The sequence below is a fragment of the Trachurus japonicus genome, chromosome 5 (genome assembly GCF_045865225.1).
Source record: "Trachurus japonicus isolate A0001 chromosome 5, Traja_1.0".
NCBI lineage: Eukaryota > Metazoa > Chordata > Actinopteri > Carangiformes > Carangidae > Trachurus > Trachurus japonicus.
Genome location: NC_140911.1, coordinates 31,251,283 through 31,274,495, shown reverse-complemented (window position 1 = coordinate 31,274,495; position 23,213 = coordinate 31,251,283). Strand labels below are relative to the sequence as shown.

Here is a 23,213-nt window from a genome sequence, read left to right as displayed (position 1 = left end):
AAAGAGGCTTCAGTATAAATGTGAAAAATACTGATGGGCGATGGGTGTGCGAGTTGAGGATGAGGCATGAAGATTTCCATTCTGAGAGTGAGACCACAAGAAAAATAAGACAATTGTATTTGAATGATTTATAACAGGAAAAACATACTTTTTAAAAGTAGATTTTATTAAAGTCATAAACCACAGAATGACATCTCCAGGGTTTTAATGGTAAGACTTGACTGCAAGAGCAGGTGTATGATAATAGTCTGTGAAATTACTGTGCATGGTTCTTATAGTTGGTAGGATCATCTCTATATCACAGCTATTTGGTAAATAATCCACATGGTCTATTTGAAAATTGATGTCTTACATCTTCAAGGATATTATGATTTTTTTTTGGTCAGTTTAATCAGTTGTTTCTCCTAAGGAGCATTGTGTGCACTTACTAAGAGAAAACCTGTGTCAGATATTCACCCTTGATCCTTTCATGTTTCATTCATCTTAGATTACAGTGAAGATGGTAGAGGTGTTGTACGGTGCTTCACTCACAAGGAACCATGGCTTCTGGCAGTGTAGAGAATAAATGAATGCAGAGATATACTGAGGACCTGCTGCAAGACAACTGTGACTTGGGAGGAGGTTTATTCTTCAGCCAGACAGTGACCTAGAAATGAGGCCAAAGCGACATAGGAGTGGCTTAATAAAACAATGTTAATGTCGCCGAGTGGCCAAGTTGTTGTCCACACCAAAATTCCAGGATTAGCAGCAAGATTTAAAAATAAGTGCTCGAGCCGTTATGTGAGGAAGAACAGGAAAAAATTCAATGTCCAGTTAGTTGATACAGACCTTTCCTTTGTGGATACTACACTTGAGACTATTGCAAAGGAGCCTTTTTGCTTGACGAGGGTTGAACACAGTTTTATATTATTTAATTAATATTTGTCTGCATGAGGTATAAGGTTGTTTCACTTTGACACTTTTGTTTTATTTTTTGTGTCAATCTGTGTTAAGAAGCATAGGTGCACTGCACTCACTGTGATTTAACCCAAAGTAATAAAACATGAACAGTTCAGAGGTGTTCAACAGGGTATCCTTCCTATGGGCCAATCTTACCGCCAGCCAGCTATTATAACTAATGTTATTGCTATACCAGGAGCAACAACTCTGTAGTACAAGACAATATGATACATTGAGTTTTCACAGAAATCTTTAATGGTGTACATAGTCCTTATCAAATAAACTATTACAACAAAATAAAAAGCCTATTTTAGGTATCTTGATGTACCTAGTACAAAGACCAGCATCAAAGCTTGAAAATGACAGCTTGATTGATATTACATTCGTGTGATGTACTTGAAAATACTGATTATTGTTGATGCCTCTCATTTCCAGAGCTGTGATGTAAAACATATTTTGCTGTGATTAAAAAAACATTTGCAGTAAGCTGTTTTTTTTTTTTCCCTGATGAAAAACCACAAGTGCTGATAACAAAAATGGGAACATTTTTTAAAATTTGCACCCCAGTCTTATAGATTAGAATTTGATACAGGAACTTTAACTCTGTTATAATGCAGGTCTACACAGAGTTTTACAGACATGGGCCAGAAACATTGTACTACAATGCAAACGGAGTACTTCAATTAATGCTGATCTAGATTTGGAATTATCTTACATTAATGGGGATTGGTGGAATAAGTAACATATGCACATCCATCACATTGGTGCAGGTTAAGCCAGGCACAAGTAAACGTTGCCCAGCAGAAAGATTAGAAAAAAATGTGTAAGAATCATTATTGATCAGGTAGTTGTTGATGTCCAGCCCCTGTGCTTGAGCTTCTCCATACAAACCTCCATCAGTAACGGCCCCTGCTGCCTCAGTCGGCCCGTCCTGACCATCAGTTCCCCCGCTCAGGAAGACGGGACCGTTAGGCGGGAGCTGCATGCCTTTCAGCTCCAGCCCGACTCGCAAAGCCAGCTCCTGGTTTCGACCGCCACGACCTTTTCCTGTCAACTGCACGGTGGGCTCGCCTCCAGCCAACAGACACGTGGCGCCCCATCCTTCTGTGCGTCCTTCTTCTAAGACCTGCATGGTGCGGCACAGGTCCCAGCTCTCCACACCCACATCAGGCCCGAGCCTCAGCAGCTCAGCAGCGATCTCAGGAGGAGGTTCCTCATGAGAGCACGCAAAGCGGGCCAGGAGGCCGTACAGTTTGGAGACCAACCGCACATCGCCACACACTCCTGGTGACAGAACAACTGGGCGGAAACCTAGCTCTCGGGCACGGAGGCCCGCGCACTTCAGAGCAATGGTGTTAGAGCCAATAACAACATTTAGAATGTTGTCTGCCTTATCTGTCTCGTCCTTATTCTCTTTCCACCTGGCACTTGGTCTCCCGAGGACGTCCTTTACTGAAGCTGGTAAAGAGTTCAACAGCTTGTACTGCTCAAGGACTGACAAAACCTCCTCAGGCCACACGTCACTTCGGACCGTGGGGCCGCTGGCTATCAGGTCAAGGGGATCTCCGATTACATCGGACAGTATCAGAGCAACCACCTGTGAAGTAGTCAGAAATGTAATATTCAAGTTAAAGGGATATTTCAACATTTTGGCCAATTCACATATTGCAATAATTCCTATAGTCTAAGGAGTAGGTTTGTTACCTTTAATTGTCTGTGCAAGCTGTTTTTAGAGCGGCGGAGCAGAGCTGCTCAGAGCCACGCTACAGAGGCTCATGGGATTTCTTGGTTTCCCCTCATCAAACTCATCAAATACACAATCCAACAACTCCAAAACTCTTTCGTGGACCCTTTGCTGCATGTCATTCCCCCTCTCTCTGCCTCCCCATTTCCTGTCTCTCTCAACTAACCTGTCAATTAAGGCAAAAAGTCCCAAAAATATACTTTAAAAAAAGAAAAACCAAAGTACATTACCTGTGCAGGATGAGCATAATGTGCAAGCCCTCCACCCTTTAAGAAAGACAGGGCACGACGCACAGTGTTCAGCTCTTGAATAGTGGCACCTGCAGCTGCAAGTTTGCGGGTAACGTCCAGTTTCTCTTGCAATGAGATTGGCGGGACGGGTGAAGGTAATAGTGCAGAGCCTCCACCTGAAAAGAGTTGAACCACGTTATATTAAATTCACATTTTAAGGTATAATTTTGTTTAGAATCTCAATTAAGAGAAGTGTTCACCTGAAATCAGTACAAGTAGCAGGTCTTTCTCTGTCAGCTCACTGGCTAACTGCTTGATTCCTTCAGCTGCCTTCTGGGCATCAGAGTCAGGCAAGTTGTGTTTGGCTCCCTCCATCACTTTGATGCGACTGTCTTCTTTCAACAATAAATGGCTGTGATAAAAGAAAGAAACTTTATTTTGTTTGTTAACCTTGTTTTCTGTGTAATATTTAAAGAGGTTAAGATTTTAGCTTACCCTTTGCCATGCTGCTGTAATGTCTGCTGAATCCCATGTGGCACACTTATGATTCCTTTTACTAAGTGATCCCCAACTATCCTCTCCGCCTCAGCAGCCATACCCAGTACAGCTTTTCCAAAGCCGACCAAGTGCAGGTTGTGTTTGAGTGAGAATTTCTGACCATTGATAATGATTGAGTCCTCCTTGCGCTCTATACTCTGCCGGACCACAGTGTTGGGCTGCACGGCCTCCACTGCTGCTGCAAACACCTGGCGTGCCCGTGAGTCCATTGACATTCTGCACAACGTAGGTTTCCTCCTGCCAACAAGGGCCAGTAAAGGCTGAGGCCGGAACAATGAAAGAACACGAGCCATGGACAGTTCACTGGGTCTGTGCAGAAACTGCCTGAGGAATAAAAAAAAAATCAAAAAGTACAGTCAGCACTGAGACAGGTTATGACTTGTAAGGACAAGAGCAAGGTCATGTTCTACAGTTACACGTACAGTTACTCACAAATGATTTTGTTTGGTTCAAGACCACTTTCACTTATCAAGTAAATGCTGGTATGTTCAATTATTAATCATTATACGCACTAATTATCTGCTAAGAACAATAGAAAATATTTTATTAATCCCTAGGAGGGAAATTCAGATCGTCCAGCAACCTACATAACAATGATATGATATAAAATGAATAAATAATATAATAATAATAATAAATGTAGTGGCATTTATTGTGTTAATTGAGTGTAAGAAGTCACCATATAGTCCAGCATGGTGTGGTGAGTACTGCTGAAAAATTGAATTAAGCATGATAGTACTACAAATTCACCTACTAGCAGTAGCAGTAAGTTAAACCTCTAACAGCACGAGAGTCCGAAACAATTTTCTTTGACCACAAGTAGTAATCTATTTAATAGTTAGATCATATAACAACATAATGAACTGTTTCATCATCAGAGTTATAGCTCAGTTAAAATCTGACCCAATGTGAAATCTGAAGACTTAAGGATTACATCAGTAATAATTAATAATATTAATATTACACTATGTTGTCATGCATTAGCCTATTATTTTTAAAGGATCAACACATCTTTACCAGTGGTTTTGTGTTCATATCAACCAAAGGTTAGTTAAAGCTGTGCTTTCTGAAAACTCATGCAGCTGCCTACCTGTGAAAGTTGGAAATGGGATCTACAGCCTGTGGATTCCAGTGGAAGCCTGTTATGTGTGCTCCAGCTCGGCAGTCAGTGTAGCAAAAATCTGACCACACACTTTCTAGTGTGTACCCTGTGTGTAATGATTGACTCGAATGGATCACAGGGCACATCAAAGCTCAGGCCACACAGCTGTGCACCATTTCTTTAGTTGTAGCCTACTTTTTTCTTTTTTTTTTGACCAGTTGACAACAAAACAGACTCAGTGACACCAGAACCTGCAGTGCTGGTATAGGAGAGAGCACAGATGAGGTTCATGTGCATCCTATCAAACAGACTTTGGACGCTTTCATGCTGAGACATAGTTCAAAGGGCCCAAAACCTACTGAGTAGGTTTCAGTAAACTGACCTAAATCTGGTTTCAACTGAATTCATGTGAACACTGAAGCAGCTCTTTTCTCAGCACTACAGCACTGGCCACTGGGGTTGGAAAATATCAAGTATGTTATACACCTTATTTGGTGCCTTTGGTTGGTTGTCTGAAGTCAAAGTGCACTATGCTTCAAGTCAGTAAGCATTGTTGTGATAAACACTTTAATAAATATTCTGATTTATCAGGTACTTCATGAATTAAAAAGGAAAGACAGACTTTAGTTTACTTTATCTATTATTACTCAACCGATTTCTCTTTTAGAGAATTTTCAGGTAAAGACAATGGCTAAACATTATCCTTGAACTGATGACATTTCTATTTCAAGCTGACACAAACATGACCTCTCAGCCTAAAGTTGTACGTTACCACGGTCACCGTCGATTTCCAAGTAAATGTTGACCCTCTCTCCACACTCAACATAAACAGAGACCCTGCTGACAACAGGAAAACTTGGTTCCTACCTCAGACCTCTCTTTCAGCGAGGACCCTCCTCCTGTTGTCACTTTCCTCTGCGCCTCTCCCCCTGACATGTTCCTGCCTGGAGTAAAACCTGGAAGCTGACAGAAGGCAGAGCAGTCTGAACAACACGAGCTGCTCAATGTGTCAGAAAGTGCTGGACCGAAGTGGCGTTCACAAACAGTTACTGTGGTCCAGCCCACTTGAGTCGGAACGACGGTGAAAGAAAAAAATAATAATAATAATTATACATTTCATCCAAAAGCCGTTCCTGTCATGATAAACAGTAAGTTGTTGAAGCTTTGGCTATCATTTTGTTTATCAGTTTCGTGCAAGTCTCGCGATAACTAGCATGTCGCGTGATTTCCTTCAAATGCGCGTGTCAGGTGATGAATATGCGCGTCACCGACGTGTCGAAGGCGGTGCTTTTCCCTCCCGTGAGTCAGAAGTACCACAGGCGGGATTTCGTCGCATATTTTGAATTACACTTGTTCTAAAATAACTTTTGGCACCGCTACCGTTCATATATCTATACGAAACACCATTAGGGACGTCTGTAGGTCGGTTTCCAGTGTAAAAACGAGGGCCTGCTTCCCCTCAGAGACAGAAGGGCCATCATGAAGCTGACGGACAATGTGCTGCGGAGCTTCAGGGTTGCTAAGGTGTTCCGAGAAAACTCAGACAAAATTAACTGCTTCGACTTCAGTTCAAACGGAGAAACTATTATTTCCAGCAGCGATGACGACTCTTTGGTGTTGTACGACTGCCAGGAGGGAAAGTAAGAGCGGTTTCTGCCTATTTTACTGTGTTGTTTTTGACGTTAGTTACCTGCTGTGCTAACCATGCTAACGAGGCCTGCTAGCTACTCTGCGAAGATACTCTGCAGCGGTTGTATGAAATGTGAAATTTCCGTTTATGAATGCAGCTTGAAAACCTGTGCAGCAGCAAACCATTCAGTTTATAGTGTTTAAGCTTGCGTGCAAATGAAAAACTTGCTGTGTGGTTAATATTAGAGGTCGATCAGTGAAAATTTCGCATGGTTTAAAATTTATACAATTATGCACGCATGAGTTGGTTAAGTTAATAACAGCATCAGTAAGGTGTTATTAAAATATAGATACATAAAATGTCTGGATAGATCATGTTGGATTTTTTAAAAAGACTATAATAACAAATGGTACTGACCTGCCTTGTTTAGGCGATTAATCGATCGAAATTGTTAATCGATTTAGTCATGTGCTAGTTAAGGGTTAATACATGTAATGTGATTGTTTGCTCATCTTCTGTGAAAAATTTAATAGTCAACATGTGAGCAAAGTTATCCAAAAATAATGTGGTGAATTGGTAATCCAGTGGTTGTTAGTTGTGATTAACTTCTGAAATAAAAAGTGGATGCATATGATTGACAGGCATTTACATTTTATTTTATTTGGCATTCATTTGATTAAACAATTATCCAATGGTTATGGAAAATAGTATCTAAATAACATAATATAATCTCAAATGCATTTGAATGGGCTGTCAGTTCTTGGTGCATGTAGATGTTAAACATTTGCATTTAGGCTGTAATAAGTAATTATAATGTATCCATTAGATTATTTTACCGATTTAAATGCTTATCTGCTCTCCTATTACTCTGATTTATGGCAGACCAAAGAGGACTCTCTACAGTAAAAAGTATGGAGTGGATCTGATCAGGTACACACATGCTGCAAACACTGTGGTCTACAGTTCCAACAAAATCGATGGTATGTTAACACATTATTACTTTATCATGGTATTTTGTTATATGATGTTTTTTTGTTTGTTTTTGTTAAAATATGGAATAGATTTCTGTGTGTGCCCAAAGTGAGAGTTATTTTACATGAGAAGTTAGAGGATTAACCAATCAGTTGTTCTACCTGTAATGGTGATGTTTTGTGTGATAAATAATAGGTCAGTAAAGACACTTGAGAATAACAAAATAGTTCCACACAGTTAGAAGAGAGGTGTTCACTCTGTGTATACTCAGACAGATGAATAATTTCATTGTAATGTTAGAATGATGACATTTTCTAATGTTAGTCATTCTTGCTAATCATTCTACATGTATTTTGATTTGTTTTTGTTTGGACTGTGGAGACACTCATGTGTTAAGGATGCCATTTCTCCTGTGGAAAGCTGCTGGATGGTCAGGGGCCACACTGCTCACTTTGGTCTGAGGTAGTTGTTTGTACAGTTTGAGGGTCTGTGATTCTGCCCCATACAGGAGCTAACTGTACAAGTGACTGCCTTGCCCACGGTTGAGTCAATTCATCAGACCTGCCCAAAATCAACTGAATGTTTTAATTGGCAGCTTGGTTCTACTTGTCCTGTCCGATGTGTGACGTGGCGGTCTACCTCACTTTTACGGTGTTGCTTCTTTCCCCTAAGATACTATCCGGTACCTTTCCCTTCATGACAACAAATACATCCGCTACTTTCCTGGGCATAACAAAAGGTGAGAACTAGACTTATGCTGGCTTGTCTTTCATTGTTATATACATGCCTACATGTATCTGTATTAAGAAGTTGTTGTATTCTCATTTTTTGCCTTGTTTTCTTTCTTTTTTTTCCTACAATCAGAGTGACATCTTTATCCATGTCTCCTGTGGACGACACATTTATTTCTGGCTCATTAGACAAAACAATTCGCCTCTGGGATCTCCGGTCACCAAACTGCCAGGTGAGCATGATGAACATCCACTGAGGTGGCACTAATGTGTAATATGAAGTTGTTAAATAGGGATATAATTGATACTGACCGTGTCTTGTCTTCTGTCACTTTCAGGGTCTGATGCACCTACAGGGGAAGCCAGTCTGCTCATTTGATCCAGAGGGTCTCATTTTTGCTGCTGGAATAAATTCAGAGATGGTTAAACTTTATGACCTGCGATCATTTGACAAGGCAAGAAGTGTTTGTTTTTTTTATCTGAATGTGACAAAGGGCATTTATGTTTATATTTCCAATGAGTCATCGTCATTCTTGTCTTGCACAGGGTCCCTTTGCAACCTTCAAGCTTCAGTATGATCGGACATGCGAGTGGACAGGGCTAAAGTTCAGCAACGACGGAAAACTAATTCTTCTTTCTACTAATGGCGGGGCTCTTCGCATCTTGGATGCCTTTAAGGGTGCTGTGCTACATTCCTTTGTGGTAAGAAACAGCTCTCATCTTCATCCTCTATGTATGTGTTGTAGAAAGTCCAGGTTCCAAAGTTTACTGTGGCGTGGTGAGTTTAATAGTAATCTGGAAAACGGTGAGCCTACTGACATAGAGCGGGTCTGTGACAATAGACTGACCCAGAATGAAGGGCAAGGGAACAGATATACAGTTGAAGGAAGAGGGGGGGTCACATAGGGGTTACATGGGAAACAAAGGCTTTTGCATCTCAAGGTGGAGAGTGAAAGCATTTTCATCTAAAGGCCCCCACACACCGCCCCGACGCGAGCTGATGGCCGACGGCCTTTGTCCAACAACTATGTCGACTCTCGTCGAACACAGTCGGGAGAAAGGAAGCAGTGAAACCTCGACTACTGCCAACTACACAGCAGCCTGTACGTTCTGCGCTTGCGCGAGATGCAATAAGTCTCCCTAACAACGGGCGGCACTAGTCTCGTGCGAGTGATCCCAAACATGAAAATAGGAAATGACAACGGAGAAACCACAGAAGAGACCATGGAGATTAAAACAAAGTGCACACAACATTAGCTTGTTATTAGTTTTGAGAAGACGTTTTGGAAGCTTGGCAGCAAAATGATCGCTCTGGCTGAGCTGATGGTCGCGTTGTCTGCTCTCGGGCTCGTTCTTGCCCGAAGACATCGCAGGAGGGAAAAAGTAAGGAGAGACCGCACTGTTTGTTTACTGTGGTCACTTCCGCCCCTCCCACACACCGCGCTGATTCGCTAGGGCACCGCCAATTAGAATCGCCCCTCTCCCTTGCCCCTTAGGAGGTCTTTCACCTCCTACCAGGCCATTGCCTTAATAAGAATGTATTCTTAGTAATTCTTGCCTGGTAAAATAAATGTTTACATAGCTAGCACACAGCCAATCAGAGTACCCGACGAGTCTACTCTCCCGACGTCCGATGCTCCCCGACTGTGCATGTCTCTCAACGAGACCCGACAGCTTCCGCACGGTCCCCGACATTGTCCGACTGTCTCCGACGCCCGACAGTCGGGCCGGTGTGTTCTTGGCTTAAAGGTTCTGATGGCCAGACAGGATTGAATCAACATGAGACATACAACTGAATTATCAAGGTGTGTTGAGTGAGTCGGAGACACTCATAGGTGTAGGGTTTTGATCTCTCCACTACACCAAATGAATATTTTCTTCCACATATGGAAGTATCACTTACTTGACACTAAACCACAAGCACAGATGCACAGCTAAATCAAGCAGTTAGGACAGTGTGAAAGTGAAAATTACAGCTGTATGGAAAACCCTCAGCCAGTCAAATAACACATTCAACGACTAAATTTAACAAAATGAAAAAGTGCTATTTAAAACAGCAATTTGTTTGGTTTTCATTCATGTCTGAGAGGACAAGATAAATAGTAACCTTGGGTTACAGTATACAAATGAGAATATGACTAACTCATTTAATAAGTAAAATAACTTTCTTCACCAACTCAGTATTTGGAGTAGCACATTTGGAGCACACAAAAGAAGAACACCAATGATCACAGATGAATCAAAACCTCTCTCACTCTTTTTACACACCACTGCAAAGTGTGTGGGAGGTTGCATATACAGTGTGTGTGTGTGTGTGTGTATATATATATATATATATATATATATATATATGTTTCTCGCACTCCTGCAATAATACACGCACACACATATATATATATATATATAGTCTATATGCATATAGGTGCAATAATACACGCACACAAATGTCAGAACCTTTTATACACCTATCAAATATTACATCATTATGTTTCCTGTTTTATTATATCAGTGTGTGTGAATAATTGCTTATGGACGGTGCTGTCTATTTCCCCACAGGGCTACAACAACAGTAAAGGTGTAACACTAGAGGCATCATTCACTCCTGACTCCCAGTTCGTTATGATTGGTAAGTTAATGGTTGCCATTTCTCTTTTGTTGTTGTCACACATCAGCTAAAAGAAAACTGGACTTCACCATCTTGTAACAAAGCAGTTCCTGTTTTCATTATTTTTCATATTGTCATGTTTATAGGTGTTAATCATTATTGTCCATATATTTCAGGCTCTGAGGACGGAAAGATCCACGTGTGGAATGCAGAGAGCGGTATGAAAGTGGCATTGTTAGATGGAAAGCACACAGGACCAATCACGTGCCTGCAGTTCAACCCCAAGTTCATGACGTTTGCAAGTGCCTGCTCCAACATGGTGAGTGAGGGGCAGCAGCATGGACCAAAGGAGTTGATTTCTAAACTGTGTTTTGTTGTGTGTGTGTGTGTGTGGTACCACTTACATGTGTAGGGTTTCATCGTTTTAGGCACATACCTACTGTAAATCGACTCAACCCTTCCATGCTCTCTGGTCTTTCAGGCGTTCTGGCTGCCAACCATTGATGACTGATGATGATGCACCTGAAGGGCAGAGAGGAAGTGACCAGCAGGGGTCAGCACAACCAGCTCTATGTGAACACAGGGACTTGTGGCAAACATAAAAAGTCAAATTGTAAATAAGTAGTTTTCAGAAATAGTTCTCTCTTCTATTGTCTTTTTTATATTTCTATTTAACATTAAATTGTTTCTTTGTAAATATTGCTGACTACATGGTGTTTGTCCAGTCCACGCTTATTCTTACTGTTGTCTATAACACACAATGAAGCGGTCATGGGTATCGACCAAGAAAGCCAAGCCAGTTCAAATCAGATCATGCTGTTCAGTGATAACGTGAAATTTATTTATATTATTTATCATGTTCTCTTTTTCTTAATGAACACATTTCATGAAACGTTTATTTTATGTGAATACTGTAGACTAAGCAGTGGTTTTCAACCTTGGGGTTGGGACCCCACCTGTGGTCGCCTGGAATTCAAATGGGGTCGTCTGAAAAAAGATTACTGATAAAGATATTTTTTAAACTAATTATTATTCTTTTTAAAATCATGAATAAAAAACACCACACACAATTTTAAACAACTGTATTCTGTACTGTCACTTTCTCGAATATAAATCGAGTTCAAATAAAATGCAGCATATAGAAATATCTGAGCTGGCGCATTTTGATTGACTTGGCAGTCATATGATCGTGGGATCGCCAGAAATTTGTGATGTCAAAATGGGGTCACGAGCCAAAAAAGGTTGGGAACCACTGCTGTAGAGAAATGGAAACATTTGAACTGAGTCAGTCATTAGCTGGGCTTTCTCATTTGTCAATCATGAGTTTCAAGTTCCCCTTTTGGTATTGATGGTCAGTTTTTATTCTCATCACACAACTGAACTGAGACATGAGATTAACAAAGTTGTCTAGACTTCCACAGCAACATGCTCTTTTTAATCTAGTTTTGCTCTTTATGAAACTGCTGTTTTTATTACTGACTTTTTCCCTTCACTTCAGCCTAAATCATGGATTTGTGTTTCATGAAGAGCAGAATATATGTGTATTACTCAAAAACCAAATTAGACGTTGAGTAAAATCCACTGAATTCTGTCAATGATAAAACAGTTTGGCAAGTGTCTTCCCATCAATACAGCTCTTTCTGGGACAATACTTAGCTCAGAAGTTGTTAACTAGGCTTACTGGGTCACGCTCCTCCTCCACTTGTCGGGCCTGTGTGTGTGTGTGTGCGTGTGTGTGTGGTGGGGGGTTTCACAGACCAGTACCCAGGTCTGGATGGTCTGGCTGGTCGGAGCTAAATTTGGGAGAGAGGTGATCAGGTTCCCTCGCAGTGTGCACATGATACTGTCCTAGTTACTTGAGCAATGTCCCTTCTCACACTGTCACACTCTCTCAACCAGTGGAGACACACTCAGAGATCCTCTTCTTCAGCGAGTCAGAACTGTCCCTGGTCACATCTGAGCTAAAAATTACGATTTCACAACAGGCTCTTTTGATTCGGGCTTCTTCACTTCTGCCTCTTGACTGGACTGAATACTTTGGTTCCTGGTGCTGTGCTGTGGAGTTCTGGTCCTGTCTGTTGTTTCTCCTCTTGTCTCTCAACATCCCTGCTACAGCGCCTGGCGGGAGGAAGAGACCGCTGACCCCGCCATGTTTCTCGCACTTGTGGTGACGCCAGAGCTGAGGGAGTTCCTGGCCAGGGCAAGAGGTGGAGCAGTGCGCCTCATCAAGGTGCGCATCCAAGACGGTGAGTGACCCAAGGGTGTCGAGACTGGGATGAGCCTGCTCCGGCTGTGATTGGATGTTCAACATAAATCATCCACATTGTTAGTTTTGGGATTGACAGTGGGCTTTCAAGTACTTAATGTCTGCTTGTTTAACCTATAACACAGCACATGGATTACTTTACAACTGAGCCCCAGAGTTTATTACATTACAAATGAATTCAACAAATCACCGTCATAAAAGTCAAAAAGGATCCAGTCTCTGTAACAGAAGTTCCACATGGTTTTGGCTCATGACTCCTTACAATAACACTATCAGACAACAGTGAAAACCTAATTTACAATGATTATTAAAAAAAAGTCTTTATATTTGGATAAATTATCAAGAAAGTTGCTGATTACCAGTGTTTCTCTTGGCCGCTCTAAATGGCACAGTGTCTCGTGGTGACCTACATGAGCTGTAATCAATGAAATGAAGAAATGAAAAGAAAATACAGGCTGTAAACACCTGTTTTGTGCCATAATCTGTATAGAATACTAAACCTATGGCATGACTGATGCCCCTGCCTCAGAAAGTTTCTAAAACAATCAACCTAACTCTTTGTCGTGACCTGGAAGCTCTTTGTTCTGAATCTGATACTGTCGGCCAGTGGTTCTCTGCCTGGTGCTCAGGAGCCTCACAGGGCCACGAGCTGCTTATTGTGGCAGGGAATGATAAAGAACAAAATCCAGCAACACATTTTTTAATGTAGTTTTTACATTTTCATGTAAATTCAAATAACCCAGTTTTATTTTCACTTCAGACTTATTCACATGAAGCTATCAGATATAACTCAGAGATAATAATTCGTTTTTCAATGAAACATGAAAACTCCAGATAACATTACCACCACTGACGTTTTGCAGAGAAAACCATCTGGACAAAAATAAGTACATTTTCAGCATGATTAAATTGTATTTTTGAACAACCTCTCAAATGGTTACTGAAGGTAACACTTTTTTTAAGATAAAAAATTATATTTCATTGCAACCAGAGACAATGTGAATCTGTAAATTAACATCATAAACAAGACTCTGAGTGCGACCCTGTTATTTCCAGCTTTGTCTGGACTAAAAAAACAACTTGAGAAAGAGGGCAAAAATATTTTATACTCTAATCTGAAACCTTTTTCTTCCTCATGGGTAGAAGAGTCTTCAAAGTCTTTCAGGAAAACTTTTAATACATGTCGTTCAAGTACCTTCTCGGTTCCTCAAAGATTCATGGGTATTTTTTCAAGCAGGAAAACAGATGCTCAGCTCGGTGACTCCAATGCATAATAGATGGGAGGCTCAAACTGGGCCTGTCCTGGGCTCAGCCACTCGCCACTTCAGAGATACAGGCTGTTTATCTCTGGTTAGAAGTACACACAGAGCTGAGTGTTGAATGGACTCCAGCCAAAACCACTGCCACAGACATGGCTAACTTCTAAGAAGAGCAGACTGCAGCAGCTGCTGTTCATCTGTGTCCAAACAGGCGTTCAGTGTGTCAGCTGAGCAGTCCATGTGAAGAATGGTCAGTGTGGCAATAGGTTTCTAGGTGGCTGGTTACCAACGTAGACTGATGTGATCATGAGATGTTTACATCTTGTTTTTGGCATCACTCCCACGCTTGTAACATGATTAATGCTCCAAAGGCATTCTGGGAGCTCTCGCAGCTATCTTTGTGGACAGCGTCTATTATATGAAACATTCTGTCTCGATATTTGGAGACTTGATGTCTGCAGAAGGGTGGTGACAGAGAGAGAGACAGTCTCACGGCTCTGTGTCCCTTCCTTTACCAAAGCAGTTTGATCTTAGCGAGGCGTCGCTTGGCTATTTGGAGCCACATGTGACTTGCCGTGGTGGCACGCTGCTGACCGGTGACGCTGGTGTTCGTTCCAATGTCAAGAGAGAAACAAGATCATTCCAGACGATTTCATCACCAGCGGCTGGGTATGCCGGTCGGTCTCCTCCCAGCCGCCTGCTGATGGTTCACGTCTAGTGATTTTAATGGGCGTGTTTTAAACTTTAAGGGGAAACAAAGGCAGCAGACGACACCTCAAGTGAACCATTTCCATAATTTCATAGTGACACAGACCTATAAAGATAGGGACCAAGAGAGAATGGCTGATGGAAAGTATGTGCGGCCAGAGCAGGAATGTGTTGCAGCTCAGAATAGCAACATGCCCCAAGAGACAGTCAGGAAATCCCCCTGCACCCCACAAGGACATCAGACTTTGGGGTTTACACATATGTTTTGTGTATTTAATCAATCCAAGCAATGGAGGCTTTGATTACGTCGTCATCTCCTCTGAGAGAGAGTGTTGTCAGTCAGAAATTAATCGGGGGATATTTTTAACTCCGCGGTGGGCCTTTGCTTTTTCTTTCAGCGCATAGAGAAACAGTGAGGTCGTCGGTGTGGGTTCTGAGCCTGACATCGGCTTAATGACTTCACACATGAGGAAGTCAGCACCGAGAGTGTGATGGGCGAATGAATCTGGAATCATTCACTGATAAGTGAGGTCAGAGCTATTGTAAAGGGAAAAAATAAAAATAAAACATTGATCAAGAAGTAAATTACACATCACCAGTGATGTATGCTGAGGTCATCAGGTGTTTCAGGTGGATCGGGTCAGGTGGGCCAGCTGGGGTCAGTCAGGCCTCAGTTCTCTTGATCACATCCTGCCCCCACAGGCAAACACCATACCCTGCACTCCTGTCTGTGGCAGTTGCTCCCTAGGCCTTTTCTCTGTCTGTATAGCAGTTATAGTAAAGAATATATACATAAAAACCAGGGTAACACTTACAATACAATAAGTACAAACGATTAAGCATTAATAAATACTGAATTCTTCATTTATAACGCATGAATACTCATTAGTAGGCTATGTAGTTTATAAATAAAGTTAGTGCTTATCAATGATGAGTAAAGCATTGTTTATAAATGATATACTAATGAGTATTCGTGTGTTATAAATGATGAATTCGGTATTAAATGCTTAACTAACGCTTAATAGTGTGTACTTTAATTATAAAGTGTTACCAAAATCAGAATATGAAATAGATACTTTACTAAACAAAACAGGATTGGCACAACGAACTGGGGCTCCAGTCTACATTTTCAGTCCTCAGTAACCTGCTTCTCATACATACATTGCAATGTAAATCATTACTGCTCATGGCTGTATGGTCATATACACTACTCACAAAAAGTTAGGGATGTTTGGCTTTTGGATTAAATTTCAGATGCACCTAAAATGCACTATAACTCATACAGGTGAATTAAATTAATTTAACCTTCTCTAAACTTTTGAATGCACATGTCCAGTTGTTCAGTGTTTCAGTGCTTATTGAATAACATGTTGTTCTCTAACAAGGTGATTAACCACAAACATCACAAGCACCATCTGATTTAGTGGGTCAGTTGTCATTGAACCACTCAGTGTTCTGGTTCAATGACAGTTTGTATACAGTCCTCTTCTCTCTCCCTCTCCTCTCCACCATGTTCACATGTTGACATCATGAGACCAAGAAACACTTTGATCAAATTGATCAAGTTATTGAGACATAAGAGATTTTTGTTGATAGCTTTTGTTTGAGATAAATACGTGACCATTGCATCCTTCTACTTAAAAGGCTTTCATGATAGAATATCACTGTAGCATGAAACTTTTATATGGATTTTCTTGTCAAATATTCCCAACTTTTTGTGAGTAGTGTAGTTGCCACTGTATGTGCTCCATATGTGACTATATGAATGGGGCTAAGGTATGTGATGAGTTGTGGTCTGATTTTCAGAGCAGCTGGTGCTGGGAGCCTACAGAGAGCCGGAAAAGAGCTGGGACCAGGATTATGATCACTTCCTGCTTCCTCTCCTGGATGACCAGGAGCCCTGCTACATCCTGTACCGCCTCGACTCCCAGAATGCACAGGGCTACGAGTGGATCTTCGTATCATGGTCTCCCGACCAGTCTCCAGTAAGACATGTCACGTTACATTCACACATGTAGCTGTTATACTTCAGAGATACACCTAATAAGTAATAAATGTACTATTGAATCACTACACACTTCATACTTGTAGATCATGGTCCCATATTGTTCTGATTTATTTATCATGGCTTTCATCTGCTAAATGTATTACTAACAGCATCAGTAGCATAAGATTCCTACTGTAGAAAATAAAAATATCATTTTATTAGTCCTAATAAAACAATCAAAGGCACAAGAAATACAAAATAACACTTTATAATAAGTGCACACTATTAAGCATTAGTTAAGCATTAATAAATACTGAATTCTTCATTTATAATGCATGAATACTGATTAGTATGTAGTTTATAAATACAGTTAGTGTTTATCAATGATAAGTAAAACATTTTTAACTGTGTTTATAATGAGTATTCATGTGTTATGATTAATTCAGTATTTAATGCTTAAAGCAGAAGTAAGTGATATATTTGTGTTAATATAAGTCTTAAATAGTTATATCTTCCGACAGCAATCACTTACATAGAGTGTTTGAACCGAAACACGGGTCTGTCAGTCCCTCTGCTCTGCTCTGAGCCGAGGAGAAAACATTTATCGTATCCTACAGTTTTTATCCAATGAGGAGAGAGAACGGCATGCAGGGCTGTGTGTGCAGCCAAGGGATGCGCGTGAATGTGGCGACGTAGGGACGAGGACTGTTATGGTGCGTTCAAGGAAACTCGTAACTCCGAGCTGTGAAGTTGTATCAGTTTGATCTGGTACGAGTTCACCGGTCGGAAGTTACGAGTGGCCGTTATAGTGACTTTCACTGGTAAAACAGGTCGGAAAAACACGAGTGGGTTGCCTGAAACGCTACAAAGTCGTAAGTTGTGACTTGAAGCTGTAATTTACGATTTCAAAAGCCGGCCTGGAACGCAGCATTAGCGAAAACGACCGGATCGCTTACTTCTGCTTTAACTAATAACAGCTACACAAGACTTTTCTTAAAAGCTTTAATAAATCACATAGATCCAAGTTCATAGTAATCACAATGGCCATTCACTTAGCATTAGATAAACAATACTGTGGCTGACCAATGGCCACCCAAGAGAAAATGATACTTCAGATGGTTATCTCAGTTTATCTTAACATGGGCCATGCTCCAAAATGTTGGAGCCTACATTTCCCATAATGCAACTGGAGAGTGTCAGTCATTGCACTCTCCTTGCTACATAAGACCCACATCTTTTTAAACTCCATACCTCCATGTGTCACAGAGGCCTCCTATCATCAGCCTCCTTTGTTGTATTTTTGCTTTGTCATAATTTTTTTTTATTGTTATTTATATTATTGTTAAAATCACCTGAGCTAAACATAAAAATGTCAGCAGTGTCTGTAGCCTACACATTTCCCCTGTGATGGCTGCAGGTCAAACAGAAGATGTTGTACGCTGCCACCCGCGCCACAGTGAAGAAAGAGTTCGGTGGCGGCCACGTGAAGTATGAGATGTTTGGCACAGCTGAGGTCAGAACTATTAAAAATACATTGTAATTTACTGGGACGGATTGTCTATTTTTGTTGATGACGCATTTTAAAGGCCTCTTGTTTCTCTTGCAACACCAGGAGGACGTGTGCTTGCAGGGCTACCAGCGTCATGTGTCATCCTGCTCAGGTCCTGCCCCGCTCACATTAGCTGAGCAGGAGCTCCAGAGGATCAAAATCACAGAGGTGAGAGGTCAACACCGCCTCAGCTGTGCTGTCATGGTAGCTCATAGCTTTGTATGTGGCCTGAATTTTTTTCTTTATCTTTTTTTTTTTTTTTGCTTTTGTCTTAAATAAATGTCCTGTACTTGAAATGTAACTTTTTTTTTATTGTGATTGCTTTTTCAGGGCCGGGTCAAACAGGTATGTTGATACCTGATACATGTGTATATTATTTTAAATAAATCCAGATTTGATGTTAAAAGAGAAAGAAACAGTAAATGTTGAACTATTGATTGTTTTAAAACACATTTGCTCTGCAGTACAGAAACATAAAGCTGTGTTTAGCCATCAAACACAGTCTGGATCATCTCTCTGACCCTCACAAGTGTTGGTTGAAACCTGTGTATTTGCTTGCTGCCCCCTGCAGGTGAAGACAGAGATCAGTGTGGAGAGTAAGCATCAGACGCTTCAGGGCCTGGCCTTCCCTCTGCAGGAGACAGCCAAAAGAGCGCTTCAGCAGCTTGCCCAAAAACACATCAACTACATACAACTGGTGAGCGTTAGAGCTTCATGTAAGAGTAAGGTTACCCAGAGGAACAACGAAGGCACTGTTCCGTCGAGAGCAGTCTGGTGTCAGGAGTGTCGACGCAGCGGGTTTCTACTGAGCATTTCCTCATTGTGTTTCAGAGGTTGGATGTAGAGAAGGAGATAATCGAGCTGGTCCACTCCAACCCGACAGAAACCCGAGATTTGCCCCGCAGAGTTCCCAAAGACACTCCCAGATACCACTTCTTCCTTTACAAACACTCCCACGAAGGAGACTACCTGGAATCTGTCGGTACGTACGCCCGTGCACCTGGACTGCTCACTCTGACACACATCACAACTGTGTGGGCCTCATACACTCAGACAGCACTTAGTCATCTCAGAAAATTGCCTTTCAGTGTAAACAGTACAACAAAACATTGATTTTTTTTTCTCTCATCTCAGTACAAACCTGAAGGGGTGAAAGTGTCCAGTGTTTTACAAGGGGAAAAGTAAAAGCTAAACTCAGACACAACTCAGTGGAAAAAGGGACAGCTTTTAAATGTAGTGATCTGTTAGTGGTGTTTGAACCTGTGATCAACATCAGAAATATAAACCTTCATATCATATCTTTTTGCAGATGAATGCATCTCTTCTTTCTTCTTTACATTTTATACTTTATTTACTTATTTTTATTGTATCATCTATTATATAATACCACTCCACCTGCCTCTCATCTACACACACACTCTTACACTACCTACATAGGCTATATCATCATAACTTCACATTGTTTCCTCTTGTTGTTTGTACTTACCATATGTCGACTGTTTGTATGTTTAGTCTTTGTGTTGTAACGTATTTGTCCCTTATGTCACTTTGTCTATCACTTAACTTCACCAATTTAAAAAAAAAAAGAAATATACTATACATCTTCCATTATAATCTACAAATCTTCGCATTTCTGTGTACAGTGTTCATATACTCCATGCCCGGGTACAGCTGCAGCATCAAGGAACGCATGTTATATTCCAGCTGCAAGAGTCGACTACTGGAGGAAGTGGAGAAAGATTACCATTTGGAAATTGTTAAAAAGGTAATGGATGGATAAATGGATGCAGGCAGGGATAGAAAATTGGACAACGCAATTTTGTGAAGGGGTTACTACTCCAACTGAGTACACTGAGGCTGTGTTTTATTTCTATTAATCTATTTCCAGGAAATTGTGTTGTTGTTTTTCTCCACCCTACAATTAAAGCCTTGCTTGTGGTGGGTCATTTAGAGTGTGAGTTCACTGTTTCAGACTGAATATGTTTAAATAGCTTTCAGACTTACAAAAATAGATGAATAAATAAAGGATAATCACTGTTTCTTCAGCAAAAACAGCATTCAGACGTTCAAGCTGCATGGAAAACAGAATTTCAACAGAATAAACAAAGTGTGTAAAAAAGGAAATTATTTTTAAAATAGAGGGACATGGACTCATGACCTCAGTGTCTCTGAAATTCCGGTTGCGCTGGCGAACTTCCACAGTATGATAAAAATAATTTATGTACAGGAGTCTTTGACAGATTTCAGGGAATAGCCTGAAGTCTGTTCACTACATCTTTTCTCTTAACGCTGGCTTATTTTTAATTCTGTGCAGCTGGAGATTGACAATGGAGATGAACTAACAGACGAGTTCCTGTACGACGAGGTCCATCCCAAGCAGCACGCCCACAAACAGGCCTTCGCTAAGCCCCGCGGGCCTGCGGGGAAAAGGGGACACAAGCGCCTCATTAAGGGGACAGGAGAGACTGTCCAGAACAGCTAGAGGTGGACAGACTAATTCTCCCACAGCAGCTCCGTCCCACACTTCCCCTAGATCCCAACGACGCCTCGTCAGGCCCGGTCAAGTGAGAGCACATTGATGGATTTCCTCGACCGAAACACTTGTGATATGTAAAAAAAATATATATGTTTTTGATGGTCATGTGCTGGAGAGTATCTGTGCTTCTGTTTCCTGTTCTCAACTGAAAATGACCCGTCACACAATGAATAGCGATAATTATCTAAGAAAGCGTTAGAAGAATAACAGCAACTACAAAGCATCATGTTTATTTATGACATTCTGTATCAGGAAAAAGAGTCAGACAGATGGCCTTGTTATTATGAAGCTGCTCTGTCTGGACCTTCCCTGGATATTAAAAATAGACCTGCAGTTTCTAATGTAATAGACTTGTACTGAATTGTAAATGTGCAGTCAGATGTTTCAGGCCTCATGTGTAGCCTCCAAATACACATTTTGTATCAATAATGTTTGTAAGAAAAAAAAAATACATTATGAAAAGGAAATTCTAAATAAAATCTTGTTTATACTGTGGTATTAGACCTTCTCAGTACAGATTTGTGTCCTTATTGCCCCAGCATGCAGTGCCTAATGCATGGAAATACTCCCCCTGTTACATAAGTGTAAATATTCTACATGGTCAGGATGGATTTAATGTTGTCGTGGCCTGTGGAGTTTACATAGTAAAAGGATAGTTAAATCTCTGATCTGATCTGAGTGGTTTTAAATTAGACCAACAGCTGTAGGTCCCAGCATCCGCTCCACTCGCCCTCATGTCACGGCAGCGAAGTGCAGGGAGGCTGCAGTGTTTGAAAGACTGCAGTGTGTTGATGTGACTGGATGGAAATCAATTCAGCTGCAGTTCAGCTCTGTATGTGCAGGCCTGTGTACAGTATACACAGCACAGATCTGCAAGTACAGCTGCGTCATCAAACTATACAGATTTAAGATTCCTGGTTACATGATTGATTTCCAAAACTGATATCTGCAGTTTTTAATGCAGAGTCATTGGATCACCAAAGCAAGGAGCATTTGTTCTCTCGCAGCCTTTAAGGTCCATATCAATCCATCCAATAGCTGTTGAGATGGTTCAGACTGGGTGAAGTGGGGGAGCAGCCCTGTTCCCCCCAGGAGTCATGCTGCTGGCATGGATGAAACACTATTGTTACTGTACTGCATCCAAATATACTTCAGTCTTTAACATCCCTAAAACCTCAAATTACATAAATGAGTTCACCTTAAAAAAAAAGTTCCACAATACAGGCCCAGAGCATTTTTACATATTTTGTCAATTAAATCAACTAACCAGTCACTTCACATTCTGTAATAAAGCACTTTTTTTCCAGGCCTGCTCCCTGTGATCAAAGCTCAGCTCATGAATAAAGTTTTATCTCTAACACACAATGAATGAATTTATGTTGCTGATTCCAGGCACTGAAAGTTTTTCTCAGAACTTTCAGGAGAAGCCACCCCCCCCCCTTTTTTTTCCCCCCTCTCTCCTCTTTGGAGGAGCACAGCAGTTATTCATTGTGTCCCAAACATCAGTCCACTTTCTGATTCTCAGTAACTTCTCAGAATGTAGTGTGTTCACACAGGAAGAGTCAAGTATATTTAGGATATCAGCCTGCAGATATGTGGTGTTGATTCGGGAGGGGGAGTGTGTGCTGCTGACAGACGCCGCCGTTCCGCAAAGCCGGCGCATAATGGAAATGAAGGAGTTAGTCAGTCACAGCTGGAAATTATTACACATTCGCACAGATGTGGTGGGGATAACTTCAGGAACATCTCTGAAAACAAAAGACGGAACATTAAAGCTTTCTGAGAATGTTTAATTTAATAAGCTGCAGTTGGATTGATGTGTGCTGGCCGTGTCACAGTCTGCTGCTGCTTCCCTGTGGCCCTGCGTCTCCTGCTCCACGCTCTCCCTTCCGCTCTGGGCCGGCCATCTTCCCACACATCACCACACACACACCCAGACTTCTGTTTTTGGTGCTGTTTCACCTGCTCTACATCTCCCAACACCTGAGTGGACAATCAGTTATTTCTAAATGTCACAGGAACCAGTACCCAGGGGGCAAAGCAAAAAAACGGACACGGAGCGTTGTAAAAGGTTTGACACCAGAAATGATATCTAGGAACTTCAAGGATTAAAACCTGGGTGGACAACCCGGTCAACTAGCTGCTGGAAAGCTACAGGGAGCCAAAGCCCCTTTCTGGGGTCATTTTGCTGGCGAAATGATGTAAATGCAAATATTTAGGTACTACAATGGCATAAATAGTCATACAACTATAAAATGTGGCAGAGAGTATCTTGACACATAGGGGGAGGCATGAAAAAAACATTCTGGGGTTTGTTGCAACTCAGTTTTAAGATATCACCCTCAACATCCCAAAAAAGACCAAAAAAAGTACTGTTCGCCTGACAAATTCTCATGA

The 23,213-nt window shown here is 41.2% G+C and overlaps 3 protein-coding genes across 11 annotated transcripts; 2 read left to right on the top strand and 1 right to left on the bottom strand.

The window, feature by feature from the left end:
* Positions 1-1,182: 1,182 nt before the first annotated feature.
* On the bottom strand, positions 1,183-5,785 carry glyctk (glycerate kinase). Of its 5 annotated transcripts, none has more exons than XM_085777444.1 (6): positions 5,624-5,785; positions 5,441-5,536; positions 3,409-3,795; positions 3,174-3,325; positions 2,914-3,089; positions 1,183-2,536 (listed from the first exon to the last, which is right to left on the bottom strand). In XM_085777444.1, the coding sequence occupies exons 3-6, from the start codon at positions 3,762-3,764 to the stop codon at positions 1,646-1,648; spliced, it is 1,575 nt and encodes a 524-aa protein (XP_085633570.1). In that variant the 5' UTR covers positions 3,765-3,795; positions 5,441-5,536; positions 5,624-5,785; the 3' UTR covers positions 1,183-1,645. The 5 variants fall into 5 exon arrangements, with proteins under 5 accessions (XP_085633570.1, XP_085633566.1, XP_085633568.1 ...); XM_085777440.1 differs by lacking the exon at positions 5,624-5,785 and adding an exon at positions 4,562-4,832; XM_085777442.1 differs by having other exon boundaries at positions 5,441-5,655.
* Positions 5,766-11,208, top strand: wdr82 (WD repeat domain 82). Its single transcript, XM_085777450.1, has 9 exons — positions 5,766-6,213; positions 7,086-7,183; positions 7,848-7,914; positions 8,040-8,139; positions 8,245-8,361; positions 8,453-8,608; positions 10,463-10,532; positions 10,688-10,830; positions 10,993-11,208. Exons 1-9 carry the CDS (start codon positions 6,053-6,055, stop codon positions 11,020-11,022), a joined length of 942 nt encoding a protein of 313 aa, XP_085633576.1. The 5' UTR covers positions 5,766-6,052; the 3' UTR covers positions 11,023-11,208.
* A 1,186-nt stretch (positions 11,209-12,394) lies between these two features.
* twf2 (twinfilin actin binding protein 2) lies at positions 12,395-21,311 on the top strand. 5 transcript variants are annotated; one of them, XM_085777445.1, is made up of 9 exons: positions 12,395-12,757; positions 16,551-16,729; positions 18,149-18,244; positions 18,344-18,448; positions 18,611-18,625; positions 18,852-18,977; positions 19,112-19,262; positions 19,924-20,045; positions 20,595-21,311. In XM_085777445.1, the coding sequence occupies exons 1-9, from the start codon at positions 12,661-12,663 to the stop codon at positions 20,760-20,762; spliced, it is 1,059 nt and encodes a 352-aa protein (XP_085633571.1). In that variant the 5' UTR covers positions 12,395-12,660; the 3' UTR covers positions 20,763-21,311. The 5 variants fall into 5 exon arrangements, with proteins under 5 accessions (XP_085633571.1, XP_085633572.1, XP_085633573.1 ...); XM_085777446.1 differs by having other exon boundaries at positions 16,551-16,738; positions 18,158-18,244; XM_085777447.1 differs by lacking the exon at positions 18,611-18,625.
* The last annotated feature ends 1,902 nt before the right edge of the window (positions 21,312-23,213 follow it).

Coding starts and splice junctions, on each gene's coding strand:
- glyctk (XM_085777440.1), bottom strand. CDS start 4,719: ATGTGCCCTGTGATCCATTCGAGTCAATCATTACACACAGGGTACACA. Junction 3,326..3,408: donor TTACAGCAGCATGGCAAAGG/GTAAGCTAAAAT, acceptor CTTTTATCACAG/CCATTTATTGTTGAAAGAAG. Junction 3,090..3,173: donor GCTACTTGTACTGATTTCAG/GTGAACACTTCT, acceptor AACTCTTTTCAG/GTGGAGGCTCTGCACTATTA.
- wdr82 (XM_085777450.1), top strand. CDS start 6,053: ATGAAGCTGACGGACAATGTGCTGCGGAGCTTCAGGGTTGCTAAGGTG. Junction 7,184..7,847: donor CAGTTCCAACAAAATCGATG/GTATGTTAACAC, acceptor CTTTCCCCTAAG/ATACTATCCGGTACCTTTCC. Junction 10,831..10,992: donor CAAGTGCCTGCTCCAACATG/GTGAGTGAGGGG, acceptor CTGGTCTTTCAG/GCGTTCTGGCTGCCAACCAT.
- twf2 (XM_085777449.1), top strand. CDS start 12,661: ATGTTTCTCGCACTTGTGGTGACGCCAGAGCTGAGGGAGTTCCTGGCC. Junction 16,730..18,148: donor GGTCTCCCGACCAGTCTCCA/GTAAGACATGTC, acceptor TGATGGCTGCAG/GTCAAACAGAAGATGTTGTA. Junction 18,500..18,851: donor TCATGGTAGCTCATAGCTTT/GTATGTGGCCTG, acceptor TGCCCCCTGCAG/GTGAAGACAGAGATCAGTGT.